The following is a 14,719-nucleotide window of genomic DNA, read 5'->3' on the forward strand; positions in this document are numbered from 1 at the left end:
GAAGTGTGACTGGACCCAAAATATTAATTCTGCCATACCTGCTGAGTTTTCCAGCAACTTGTTTTTGTTCATGAGTGTCAGTGAGCAGGTTATTGACAGGTCTTACAGTGATTAACAGTTTGTGGGTTGTTGGCTGCTCTCTACATGATTGATACTCCTTGTGTTGATTCAGCTCCCTGGGTAATTGACAACTGTCAACACAACTGACTACCCCCATTGAACTATTGCCAGCAACTAGGTCATTTAATCCTCCCAAGTGATTGACAGACTTTGAAGTGATTGAGAGCTCATGGGGCAACTAACAGCTCCCATGAAGACTTTCAGCTCACAGTGCAATTTTCAGGGTGGTTGACAGCTTTTGGAGTGATTACCAGCTTCCTGGTTAATTATAGAATCCTGGATAACTGACAGCTCTTGAGGTAATTCACAGCACCTTGTTGACTAAAAGCCTTCTGGATGATTAACAACTCCTCAGGTTATTGGCAGCTTTCAGGGATATTGACAGCTCTTGATGTGATTCACTGTTCCAAAGGTGAATACGACATAACTTATGATTGACTGCAGCCTAGATAACTGAGATCTTTGCCAATGATCAACAGGTCCCAGGACGACTATTAGCTCCTAGTTGGTTGACAACTCCCTAGAGGATCTACAGCACACCAGACTGTGGGTGCTTGACAAATTTCTGGGAGATTGACAGCTCTTGGGAAGGTTGACAGCTTGTGGGGGTGAATTAACAGTTCACGTTTAACAGTTGGCTCGGTGGTTCACAGTTCCTTGTGGGTTGAATGGATCGCAGCAGAGTGAAACTATTCGAGTCTTTGATCACTGCATTAATCACATTGACAGCTCCCTGGGTAAATGACAAATCCAAGAGTGATTGACAGTTCCTGAAATGATTGATGGCTCGCAGGGTGAATGACAGCCTTTCGGTAACTGACACTTCCTAGAGTGAGTGACGTTTCCAGCTTCTGGTGATTGACTGCTCCCTGGGTAATTGACAGTTCACAGAGTGATTGGCAGCTCACAATGTGATTGAAAGCATGTGGACTGATTGACTGCTCCTGGGGTGGTTGGCAGCTCTGTGAATTATTGACAGCCCTGGGGTTGATTGAAAGCTCCCAGGTGATTGACAGCTTGCAGGTGATTGACAAAACCTGGGTAACTGATAGACCGTGGGTGATTTACAGCTGCTGAGTGATTGACAGTTCCAAGAGTGATTGAAAGGGCCAGGGGTGGCTGATAGCTCCCGGCATGATTGACAGCTCCAGGGATGATTGATAGCTGCAGAGTGATTGACAGTTCCCAGACTGATTGACAGCTCCCAGATTGATTGACAACTACAAGTTGATTGACAGCTCCATAGTGACTTATAGCTCCCAGGTTGCTTGACAGTGACAGGTTGATTAACAGCTGCAGAGTGATTGACAGTTCCCAGGTTGATTGACAGCTCCCAGATTGATTGACAGTCCCCAGGTTCATTCACAGCTGCAGTGATTGACAGTTCTCAGGTTGATTGACAGCTGCAGGTTGATTGACAGTTCCCAGGTTGATTGACAGCTGCAGGTTGATTGACAGCTGCAGGTTGATTGACAGTTCCCAGGTTGATTGACAGCTGCAGGTTGATTGACAGTTCCCAGGTTGATTGACAGTGCCCGAGCGCGTCGCTGCTGTGGACGTCAGTCTCGTCTTCTCCCTGCGAGGACTGGGCCGAGCTCTCGCGATATCGGGCTGTCGAGTGACCTGCGCACTGAGGGTTTCGGCCGCCATAGAGCCGGGCTGGTATTTTCCAACAGATTTTTTTGATATTAAAAACTGTTTCATGGTCGAAGGTCCTGCCGCCTCTCGCTTGAAGGGGTCAGATCGACCCGAATCACTGGCCGTGGGTCCCGTCTAATCGAGAGGTTTAATTGTAGCTCGATCTTTTATCGGAACTTCCACTCCCCCTTTTCTTTTTCTCTCCTCCCCTGTAAGTGAGTCCTATGTGAAAGAAATCATCCGCCAACATGTCAAACCTGGGCAAAGCTGGGACGAAGAAAGACACCAAGATGAGGATACGAGCGTTTCCCGTAAGTAACGACCCCGTAGCCGCCGTTTAACAGAACAAATGAAAGGAAATGCGCCGCACACTGATAGAGAGGCTGCGAATACTTCAAATCGAGGGCCCGGGCTTCTACGGATGTCAACACAGGAACAGGCCCCTTATCGTTTGATTAATATTCATGGTGCTCCGTGAAAGCCAAACAGAGAGGCTGTTTTAATCCTTGGCTGTTTGCTGTGATGACCTCCCCCATTCAGGAACACAAAGCGCTGTGTTTGTGTTGTCATCTTTTAATTCACTTCCTCCATCTTTCTTTCGCCATCACCCCCTCCTCCTCCCCCCTCCCCGAAAAAATCTGTAGAATATTGTTGGTTCTGACATATTGAAACACAAGGTAATAAGTTGTAAGGTGCGGCTTACGTTTTCTGAAACAGTTTCACAACTTCGGATATTTTTAATTTTCTTTTGAAAGTGATGGAATGGTATTGTGGAGTGTTATGTATTTACTGTGTTTTCAGTCCAGTTGAAAGGCTCTTTAGGTGGTCTGTGACATGGACTGGTTCACTACTGAATACTTAGATTTGCTGTCACAGTAATGAACTTGAGTTATGCTCTGAAAATTTAATTGGTAAGAGCTTTGTGACTGGACTCGTGCACCAACTCCTGGTGGGTTATTTGGTTCTCTATCTTTTGCAATATGCATAAGTTGAAAGGTGAGAAGAATGTCTCCTTCGGAATTGACCTTAGTAAGTTGAAAACCTTCATAGAAATGCTCGAATCATTTCCAGCAGCTTTGCTCTGTATCATATGAAATACATACTTAGTAAGCTCAAATATATTTTTGCAATTACTGGCAAAAGTTTGAAACTGTTCAAACAGCACTTAACTGCTTGAAAATATTTTGCAAAGGATAACAGTATTAATGTATTTTTAAGCAGGACAAACTAGATAGCAAGTGTTTTATCCCCTCCCCTCAAATGAATTTGAAATCATGTGGTGATTGCCTTCTACCTGGAAGAATAACACATTCAATATGCGAAACAACTTCTGCATAAGTAGAACAAGGAGCAGTTCCTATGTAGACATTAGTGTTAAAGTTCATGCACTGACAAAGTTTTTTAGACACCAGTTTATGGCATAATGTTTGTTTACAGTTTCAAGTTTACCAGCGGAACATGTTCGATTAAAATAATTTGTGCCAAGCGTTAGCCATACTGTTTTTGTACAACTTCTGTAACATTTTGACACTGCTGATCTGCATATAATCTCTGAAATTGGTATGTTACTTTATGGATGTTCTTTGTATGGTATATTTGCTCGAAGACATCAACTTTGTAAATTGCTAAACAGGGTGGAATTAAGCAGTACTAACCAAATATTGGACTTTTTTCAAAAAATTCTCCTAAGCTAACTAAAGTTGTGTTTTAAATGGTGTAAAAGATCACTGATCATAATTTGGAAAATTAAAAGGATAGAATTATGTGGTGTATTGCCAATGTAAATTACTTTAATTCTATTACTTCTGTCATGTGCTCAGGAGTAACTGCCCTAAGTACAACGTGGCACAGTAAAGCCAAGATTGTTATTTAGCTGATATGTTTGTGAAAATGGACATTAGAGATATTGGACAGGGAGCTACTCGCTAAGTTCCGTACTTCTACCAGCAGGTGCTTTCCATAGGAATCCTTCGCAATGTAGTTCAAGATGTCCAAAAGCTATTCAGCTGTGTTTAATCAAAGCACAACTGAAAGATTGGATTATAAAATGAAAAGCTGAAATGCAAAAGCTATTTTTTTTTGTTTTGGTTTGGCTTTTGATATCTTCCATATGTATAAACAAAATACCTGTAGCCACATTGTTCATTTTCTGGTCAGTTGAGGATCATTAGTTAACATGCTCATGGCTTCTCCCAGTGTTGTGGGGTAACAGCAGGTATTTACTGCTGTCTGCATTGTCCCATTTCCTACAGCAATGATTGAGATCCTCTATGAATTGGTGATGGTGACTTGCTCATTACCACTTTGAGTTCTGAGTTGAGTTACCATCTGTTGTACTATCAGGATATCTTTTTAAAAACAAAAATTCAGTTTCAATATCATAAATGTTTCAGAAGTAAATGAAGGAGATGATGCTGTATTGGTCGTTATATTGAAATGGCTAAACGATGTTAGTTACTTTAATATTAATTATATAGTTATTGTTTTACTGATCAACTGCCTTCTCTAACTATACTACTATTGTACTATATCATTTGCAAAATCACATTCATCAAATTTAATGCCAGCTATATACTAGAAATAAAGGCCCCCTGCAGAAAATTTACATTCTCGTAATGGAACAGTTGTTGGTCAGTTTTAGAATCAGTTTGCACATGATTGTCATTTTAATGTAGAATGTGCATTTTAATGGTGTGAGAAAAAAAGACACTTTGAAATACGTTGTTTGGCTACATTGGTCCATTTGTAGAATTAGCTTTAAAGTGAAATTCAGACAATTGTATTTGCAGCATTACCAAGACCATTCGGTTAGAACTGGAGGTTTTTGTTTAAATGGGGTCTAGCATGAATAACTGAATTATTTACAACATGGTTAGCCTGATAGGCAGTTACCTAAAATTACGAAGAGCACTTCAATTTTTTTTATCAACACTGAGCAGGATGATAGACACAGTACAGGTGGGTAAAAAGGCTCATAATAGGGGAATGTAACATTGCTGAACGGAACTTGATGCATACCGATCAGATTTCATTCTTGTAAGCATGATTAGAATATCTGAATAAATTCCTAGATATATTTTAATCTATCAAGAGTAGAAAATTTGTATTTCCATGAATCTGAATTGTTAAATGATGCATGTAATGGGTATCTTCGGTATTAAGGTATATAAAGATAAACCAGTGGTTGGATTCCTGAAGAAAATCCAATGTTACTGTATAGGTCAAGGGCTCATGCTTTTAGAGTAATACATTTGAATCAAGGAATGGCTAACTAATAGATCCAGTAGTTGGGAGAAGTACAAAAGCAGTTGTGAAGGGACATTGGACTTGAAATTCTAACTGTCTTTATCTCTCTGCAGATTCTCCCAAAACTCCTGAATTTCTATAGTACTTTGATTTTGTTTCACATCTCCAACATCTGCAGTTCTTTGTTTTGGTTGGGAGAAGTGGCTCACTTTCAGATTGGGAAAATAGTGACATATCACCATGCTAGTGTCTCAATTACTTGTTGACAATACTAAGGCAGGACAGTGGATGTTGTCTGTATAAACTTCACCAAGGCGTTTGACAAGGTTCTGCATGGTAGACTGGTTAGCAAGGTTAGATCCCACGTAATCCAGGGAAAGCTAGACATTTGGATGCAAAATTGGCTTGAACGTAGGAGAGAGAGGGTGTTGGTGGAGGGTTGTTTTTCGGACTGGATTCCTGTGACCAACAATGTGCCGCAAGGATCAGTGCTTGGTCCACTGCTTTTTGTTAGTAAGTTTGCAGATGATACCAAAATTGGTGTCAGTGAAGAAGGTTATTTGAGCACAATGGGACTGAGGAGTGGCAGATGGAGTTAATTTAGATAAATGTGAGGTGTTGCACTTTAGTAAGGCAAATCAGGGCAGGACTTATACTCTTAATGGTAGGGTCCTGGAGAGTACTGCCAAACAAAGAGACCTTGGGGTGCAGGTTCACAGTTCCTTGAAGGTGGAGTCAAAAAGTAGACAGGGTAGTGAAGAAGGCATTCAGTATGTTTGCCTTTATTGGTCAATGCATTGAATGTAGGAGTTGGACAGTCATGTTGTGGCTGTGCAGGACATTGGTTAGGCCACTTTTGGAATACTGCTCAATTTTGGTCTCCCTGCAATAGGAAAGATGATTTTAAATTTGAAAGGGTTCAGACAAGATTTCCAAGGATGTTGCCTGGATAGGTGGAGCAATTTCCCTGGAGTTTTGGAGGTTGAGGGGTGACCTTTATAGAGGTTTATAAAATCGTGAGGGACGTGGATAGGGTGAATAGCCAAGGTCTTTTTTCCAGGGTAGGGGTGTCCAAAACTAGAGGGTATAGGTTTAAGGTGAGAGAGGAAAGATACAAAAGGGACCCAAGGGGCAGCATTTTCACGCAGAGGGTGTTGCGTGTATGGAATGAAGTGGTGGAGACTGGTACAATTACAGCATTTAAAAGACATCTGGCTGGATACATGATTAGGAAGGATTTAGTGGTATATGGGCCAAATGCTGGCAAATGGACCTAGATTAATTTAGGATACCTGGTCAGCATGGATGAGTTGGACGAAAGTTCTGTTTCTGTGCTGTACAACTCTTTGACTTTATAATAACTTGGCTGAAGGGACTGGTGCATTATACCCAAAATTAGTGACGATACGAAGTTTGAATAGAGTACAAACAAATTGCAAAAGGATATAGAAATGTTAAGTGAGTGGCCAAAAAGTCTGACAGACGTATAATGTGGGAAAATGAGATTATCCACTTTAGGAAGAATAGAAAAGTAGAATATCATTCAAGCAGAGAAAGACTGTAAATACTGCAGTACAGAGGGAGTTGGATGTCCTTGAATTGTACATGAACTGCAGAAGGTTAGCATGCAATTACAGTAAAAATCAGGAAGGCAAATGAAATGTTTGTCTTTATTGCAAAGAGGTGGAGTATAAAAGTAGTGAGGTTTTGCTAGAAATCTACAGGGCATTGGTGAGATTGCACTGAAATACTGTGTACCATTTTGGTCTCCTTACCTGAGGAGCAACATACTTGCATTGGAAGCTATTCAGAGAAAATTCACTAGACTGATTCATAAGATGAATGGGCTGCCTTGGGAAAGGTTGAGAAGGTTGGACATATACTTGTTGGAATTCAGAAGAATGGAAGTGATTTTTATTGAAGTAATTATACTTCTGAAGGGGTTTCTCCGGTAGATGCTGAGATACAATACAGTGTGGAGCTGGAGGAACACAGCAGGCCAGACAGCATCAGAGGAGCAGGAAAGTTGATGTTTTGGGTCAGGACTCTTCTTCAGAATTGGGGAGGGGGAAGGGAGCTGGGAAATAAATAGAGGAGGGGTGGGGCTTTGGAAGGTAGGTGGGATGATGATAGGTGAATGCAGGTAGGGAGTGATGGATTTGGTCAGTGGGATGGGTGGGGCGGATAGGTAGGAGAGAAGATGGACAGGTTATGTCAGGTCAAGGAAGCAGGAATGAGTGGGATGTTTGGATGTAGGATGAGGCTGGGTTGTGCGGAGATTTTAAAACTGGTGAATTCTGTTTAGGCCATCGGGAATAGGGGATATTCCGTTTATGTCACCAATAGAAGTCACAAATTACATACCAGAAGGGAGGAGGGGCAGGCTTAACCAAAGGGCTGTTAAGGAACTTCCTTGTTATCAGTAGAGGAAAAATTATTGGGAAAACTTGAGGGACTAATAGCTGACAAATCCCCAGTGTCTGATAGAAGGTTGAATGTCAAAGATACATTGAAATGTCCAATCTCGAGATAACAATAATGTGAGGCAGGAGCAGTGTCATGTGGTCTTGGTAGTTGCACAAGTGTGTGGTTGGATATTTTTATATCAACCCCTGTTCAGATGTGCTAAAACACACCTTTGGAGCAGGTGGGACTTGAACCCAGGCCTTCTAGCTCAGGAGGAGGAATAGAAGCATTGTGCTATGAACATCCCTTAAATATATGGCTGGAAGCTGATCACCATTTCAGTCATGACATCAAGATTAAGAGAACCCTGGTTCTGCCTCAGTTCCCAGGGTTGGGAACTAGTCCATTTAGCTGATAGACGAAGCAAGGTAAAACTAGCTAAATAAAACGCGCATTGCTAGATCAAGTTTTATAGGTCGAAACTTGAGCTGCTATTTTTACTTTACTTCAGAGGTACCCAGCATTTATATATGTTTAATTATATAAAAAGCCTTGGGTAGGGCAGGCATTTTTTTGGCCATAATTTCTGGTCATACTTTGAATCAACATCTAGTATTATAAACAGTTACATTAGTATTTTCAATTCAACTTCTCTTGGTCAGTAGTTTGCAGTCTCTTGACTGTAGTTCATTCTGCATTCCAACATTTTTTTCCAGCTCAATAGTCTTTCTTTTGTGTAGAATTTGTATTCATCAGCTGACTGTACATGCTGCTGCAGTTATCTACTTCTGGCAAGATGCAGAAAGTCAAATTCAGAATTTTCTTTAGTTACTCAAGCTTATGTCTGCCTAGTCCTAGAATATGGTCACCAAATCTGTTTCGTTGAGCCACCCATGGATCAAGGTCATACAGATAATCCAAAATCAAGAAAGAGGGGTCATTCTCTTCATCTTTACAGTCCTATAGCATCAGAGAATTCCAAACAATGTAAGAAATTCTTTTGAGACTTTGTTAGAAGTATGCTCATCATCTGACTCCCCATGTACTGTTACATTTGTGATCTATTTTAATAAAACTCCTAGACTAAAAGTGAAACAGATTTTGGTGCTTTTCTGGCTGCATTGAGAGAGAGACTGGTAGCGTATAATGTATACAAGCCAGGCAATAAAGACGAGGTATCTACTTTAGGCTGTCTGATAAGAACAGCAGTTTTCCTGCTCAGAGCAGAATTCTACAAACCGTTTCAAATCTAAATGTTTAGGGAGTAAAGGCAATTGTTCGACACCAGCTAAGCACTAAAACTAATTTCAAGATAAAATTTTGTGTTCAGAAAAGAAATAGAATAATCTACAGGTGGTATTAAGTTTTGTGATAAATCAGTTTTTGTGCCCTGCTTGATGCCACTCTGAATTATGCCTTCTCAGCATTTGATCCGAGTAAAGTATATAGCTTCATCCATACATCTTGCCACTTGGCCAGTTCAGGTTGAAGTTATCTTTGGATTTATATTGCAAGTTTGGGGATGCTACAAAATGTTTTTTTAAGTTCATGTTTCAGTTTTAAAATAGACTTTCCTTACCATGTGCCCTTCGTTGCTTGAGCAAAGACCTGTCCGTAAATGCCATTCCCTGGAGGGTTGCTATGCACAAGTATAGTTTGGGTAGATTTGCCGTTTTTTCCCTTAATTGCAGTGGAATGCAGAACAATGTGGCAGAGATTATTGATTTCTCAAAAGAAAAATCATGTTGTCTACCCGTATTTTGCTGCTTGGTGGCATGGTATTTTGCAATACCAATACTGAATACTGTGCCAGAATCTGATTTTTCAATTGCTAACAAGTTAGCCTTTCACCTGCCATAGCTTGGATACACTTAAGGAAATTCTCTTTGTATTTTCTGCTATGTTTGTGCAGCTATAGAGAGTACAAATACCTCTCTATTTATAACTTGGAGGAAAATCAAAATTAACTTTTGCCATTAATCCTCAAAGGCAGGGATATTCCCGAAATTTGCTATTAAGTTGAACATGTTCAATATTTGAATCTCTCAATCCTCTTGATTATTTACATGTCAATTTAAGTGGATGCCTGTGATTTTGGAACTCAGTAGCGTATTGTTGTATAATTGATTTTTGAATAGTAGTCAGGTCATTGGAATTGTTGTATTGGAGTCAAAATTCAATAATAATGTCAAAGAATTTTTGACACTTGTTGAGAAAGTGCTAACAGTAAAATTTTTATGCAGTCTCATCAGCAATGCTAAACGCAGTCAGAAATTTGAATTTTCTCCACCCACACCCCATTCTACTGTTGTCTGGATGATTACCAGCTATGATCATTATGTCTTTCCCTGCTCCTTCCATCCATTAAAAGGGATATGTTAAAGGAGTTATTCTGCTTGTAGGGTACTGCTGTCCAACACCACGTGTATATATTCATGGAATAAGTGCTTTTCAGCATTCTGGGGAAATATTTTCCCTTTTTTAATGCTTATCAAGCTAAAGCATGTCTACTGGGTGGTGGAATGTTTCCCATTTTAGCAAGCAAGACTCAAATCTTCATTTTCCTGATATTTTTCCCCTGTGAATCATCCTATAGAGTTTTTTGAATGAGTTTGCCAGCTATGGTGAATGAGGGACACTAATCAATCAACCTGAAAAAAAAGTACTTGTCCTGTGAGGTGGAGAAGGTTATGTTGAGGGAGAAAAAATGTGAACGAAAATATCCCACAGATGCCAAGATGCTTAACATTAGAACAGCAGAGATGTAGCTGTAGAACCATAGATTTTTACATATTGGAATGCAGCTTGAAAGCTTTTGAGTCATATGAGAAACTTGATTTTATGCAGAGAAGCACAGAGTACAAAATGTGGTACTTCTTGAAGACATTGGTTGAAATTTTAAATGCAGTTGTGGGGACCTCTATAATAGAAAGAATAAGGGAGTGGTGAGAAGGTAAATTTGCCTAGAGTATGAGATCAAGGTTAGAAATTATAATTTTGAAGAAAAGATTAACCAATTTTTGGCTTCTTCCACTAGAACAAAGGCTTGGGATTTTCCAAAAAGGACTTAAGATGGTAACTAGTGAAAGATTGACTAAATTTATAATGAGTGGAGAGATGAAGGTTGAAATTATGGGAGATATTTTTACAGATCTGTAATAGAAATGTTTGCTGTGAAATAATTGAACATTATATAGATGAACTGTAGCTGGAGGCAGATGTAATGTGGGAAGCAGGTACAGATTGTGGACATAAGGAGAAAGGGAGAGTTTTAAGTATTAGTTTTCAATTGGTAAGTGTGAAGGAATTACTGCATGGACTGTCAATAAATTTATATTGTACCTCTAATTTTATTTATTCATGCATATATGCTTGCAGCTAGCAACAGTCTAAATGTTTAGTTTATGGGTGACTGCCAAAACACTTGACATCTGAGGGCATATGATGTTTCATACTTGAGTTTGCTAGAAATGAACTAAACATTTCGCTGCCTTGTAAAACCACTAGCAGTCAGCAATTTAAATTTTGTATTGGAGAGTAGAATATAACCTTTACCTTACTATGTTTCAATCCAGTGCATCTGTTTCAGTGGCCTGGATTGTGCAGTCAGTGACAAAACAAAGCTTGCTGATCAGCTCCAAGAAGCTTCTGACAAAGATTTTGTGATCACTTTGCTACAGGTTTTTTTTGTTTCCCAATGTTTACTTAAATCTGTGGCTAAGTTAAGGAAATCTCTAGACACCCAGCATCAGTGATGTCATCTAGCAGGATAAGCAGTCAATCACAATCATGGGGAGGTGATGGCCAAGTGATATTATCGCTGGACTGTTAATTCAGAGACCCAGATAATGTTCTGGGGACCTGGGTTTGACTCCCACCATGGCAGTTAGTGGAATTTGAATTCAATAAATATCTGGAAGTAAGAGTCTAATGATGACCGTGAATCTATTGTCGATTGTTGGAAAAATCAGTGTAGACCTTCAAAAGTTGGTGGAGCGGGTGGATAATTGGCAGAAGTTCAATTTGGAAAAACGCAAGGTGATACGTTTTGGTAGGAAGAACATGGCGAGGTGGTACAAAATAAAGGGTATTGTTGCAAAGGATGTTTAGGAGAGACTTGGGTGTATATGTGAGTAATTCATGAAAGGTGGAGAGAGCAGTTAGTAAAGCAATCAGCATCCTATGCTTTATTATTGGTGGCATAGAGTACAAGAGCAGGGAGGTTGTGCTGAACTTGTACAAGGCAGTAATTAGCTCTTGGCTACAGTATTGTGTAAAGTTCTGGCTGCTGTACTTTAAGAAGGCTGTGAAACACTGGAGAGAGTGTAGAAGAAGTTTGAGAATGGTTTCAGGCATGCAAAATCTCAAGTATGAAGAAGTTGGGACTATTTCCTTTGGAGTGAAAGTAAAGCGGAAATTTGTAAGAAGTTTTCAAAATCATGAGTGCTTTGGATAGAAAACAGGCAGAATCTGTTCCTAACTGTAAAAGAATTATCAGAAATAAAATTTGTGCGAAGGTAGACATAGACTATATTGTTGTAATATTTTATCTTGGCATCCGTCATTGTCATTGCAAAGTAGTTGGAAATGGGAAAATGACAGTTAAGGCCACAGGTCACTTGTTTAAAGTGATTTGTTGAAGTACTGAATAGATAAGAAAAACTTCCTGAGCAAGTGGTTCAAGTCTGAAATACACTGCTTAGAAATGTGGAGGCAGGTTCAATCAAAGCATTCAGTAGAATTTTTTTTCTGAAATAAATATAATGGTGGATGGTGAACACGAAAACTCTGACTATTCCTCAGAGTGCTTAAGTCAATTCTTTTTGATGTAGCCAGCAATTAGTTATTTTTTGACTACTTTGTGTACCTGTACTCATGTTTTTAATGATTTTCATACATGACCAGCTAAATCCCTTTGCTCTTCAACTTAATTACTGGGGGGGCATACCTTTTTAAAGTAAAATGGGAAAATTTAAAGGAGATATCAGAGGCAAGTTTTTTTTTACACAGAGGGTGTTGAGTGCCTGGAATGCACTGCCAGAGGAAGTGATAGAAGCAGATACAATAGCAATGTTTAAGAGGCATCTTTACGGATACATGAATAGGCAGGAAATAGAAGGGTATGAACCACATAAAGGCATCATGTGTTAGTGCAGGCTTTGTGTGCCAAAGGGCCTGTTCCTGTGCTGTACTGTACTGTTCTTTGACTGCCTTCAATCCCTTGTCACATATTCTGATTTGTCTTTTTTGGGTTCAAGATTGATAATATTTTACTTCCCTCCATTGAATTCCATCTGCTATAGCATTCTACATGCATTTCTTCTCTGTTCCTTCATCAGGTCCTGGGCCTATCCCCAGAAAATCTATGTCTTTTAACTTGACATTACTGGCAGTCTTTGAAATACAAGTTTATTCCTTCAACAATATCACTAATATAGAGAAAAGCTGAGGTCACAGTATAAATCTCTGAAGCACCACTTTTCATATCACACTTGTGGGAGAATGAGCCTCTCACACTCGCCCTCTGTTTCTTATCACTCAAGTAATTCCCAACTTTTGTAAGGTTACCTCCCATTACATATGCTGTTATTTTCATTAATAATCTTTTGCACAGAACCTCATTAAAGTCTTTATGAAAGTCTAACAATGACTTATACAGGTGCTCCCCATTGTTAATGGTGCCTTTTTTCAAAAACAGAACTTTCAGCTAGCTGACTGAAACACGACATACCTGTCATAAATCCATGCTGACTCATTGACCAACTGATATCTATCTAAATGCTCAGTGACTCAGATTTCACTAACCTCCCCATAATAGGTGTTAAAGTGTCATAGAGTCATACAGCTTGAAAACAGATCCTTTGGTGCAAATAGTCCATGGTGACCATGTTCCCAAACTAAATAAGTCCAATCTACCTTCATTTGGCCTGTAATCCCTTCAAACTTTTCCTATTCAGGTACTCCTGCAAATGTGTTTTAAATGTTCTCACTTTACCTGCAACCACCACTCCCTCTGGTGGTTCATTCCACACGCTAACCACTCTGTGTTTTTAAAAAAAAAGTTGCCCCTCATGTCCTTTTTAAATCCTTCTCCCCTCACCTTAAAAATATGCCCCTTAGTTTTAAACTCCCTCACCTTAGTGGGGGGAAAAACTTTTGTCAATCACCTGATCTCTGCCTCTCATGATTTTATAAATTTCAACTTGCTACACTTCAGTGAAAAAGTTCCCAGCATGTTCAGCCTATTTGTATAAGTCAAACCCTCCATTCCTGGCAACATCCTGATAAGTATTTTCTGAACCCTCTCCAGTTTAAAAATATCCTTCCTATAACAGGGTGACCAGAACTGCACACAGTACTGTAGAAGAGGCCTCACCAGTGGTCTGTATAACTGCAGCTTGATGTCCCAACTCCTACACTCAAAGGTCTGAACAATGAAAACAAACATGCTAAATGCCTATCCTGTCTACCTGTGATGCAAATTTCAAAGAATTATGTACCTGAACCCCTGGTCTCTCTGTTCTACAACACTACCCAGGACCCAAGCATCTACAGACTTGCCTTGCTTTTTAAACATTGAAGTTTATTTTTCACTTTTCCTCTCCAGCGACATAATTACTTAATGTAGAAGATGTTGGGAAATTAGGGAAAATAAATTTTCCCTCTTTTTTTTGTTTCTAGTTTATGTTGTACATGGGAACGGGCAAACGCCATTTGGCCCCTCAAGCTTGTTCTGCCTTTTACTGAGGTCATGGCTGATTTGTGGTCTAACTCCACATACCTTTCTTTGGCCCATATCCCTTAATAGTTTTGAACAAAAAATTATCTACTTCACATTTAAAACTAACATCTGATCTAAAATCAACTGACATTTGTGGAAGTGAGTTCCAAACTCCTACAACCCTTTCTGTGGAAAAGTGCTTCCTAACATCCCCCCCGAACAGTCTAGCCCTAAGTTTTAGATTATGCTTAGTTCAAAAATCCCCAGTCAATGGAAAAGATTTAACTTCATGTATCTTGTCTTTTCCAGTTAATATTTTGAAGTCTTTGATCAGATCATCCCTTAGCGTTCTAAATTCCAGAGAAAAGTAATAATTGGTATTTTGTCTTCCTCTTTTGTAAAATCGAATTAAAACCTCAATTAGCATATCCTTGATAGTAGGAGCTGCAGATGCTGGAGAATCTGAGATAACCAGGTGCGGAGCTGGATGAACACAGCAGGCCAAGCAGCATCAGAGGAGCAGGAAAGCTGACGTTTCGGGCCTAGACCCTTCTTCAGAAAAAGGGTCTGAAGAAGGGTCTAGGCCCG

General features: G+C 39.6%; 1 protein-coding gene across 1 annotated transcript in view; it reads left to right on the plus strand.

Moving 5' to 3' along the window:
- The first annotated feature begins 1,711 nt into the window (after nucleotides 1-1,711).
- LOC109918076 (cullin-3) overlaps nucleotides 1,712-14,719 on the plus strand; it is a 66,549-nt gene continuing 53,541 nt past the window's right edge. The window contains exon 1 of the mRNA XM_020517975.2: nucleotides 1,712-2,069. Within this exon, the coding sequence (XP_020373564.1) occupies nucleotides 2,007-2,069 (63 nt within the window). The 5' untranslated portion in view covers nucleotides 1,712-2,006. The remainder of the gene's footprint in view (nucleotides 2,070-14,719) is intronic.

This window comes from Rhincodon typus, chromosome 13 (assembly GCF_021869965.1).
Source record: "Rhincodon typus isolate 14 chromosome 13, sRhiTyp1.1, whole genome shotgun sequence".
NCBI lineage: Eukaryota > Metazoa > Chordata > Chondrichthyes > Orectolobiformes > Rhincodontidae > Rhincodon > Rhincodon typus.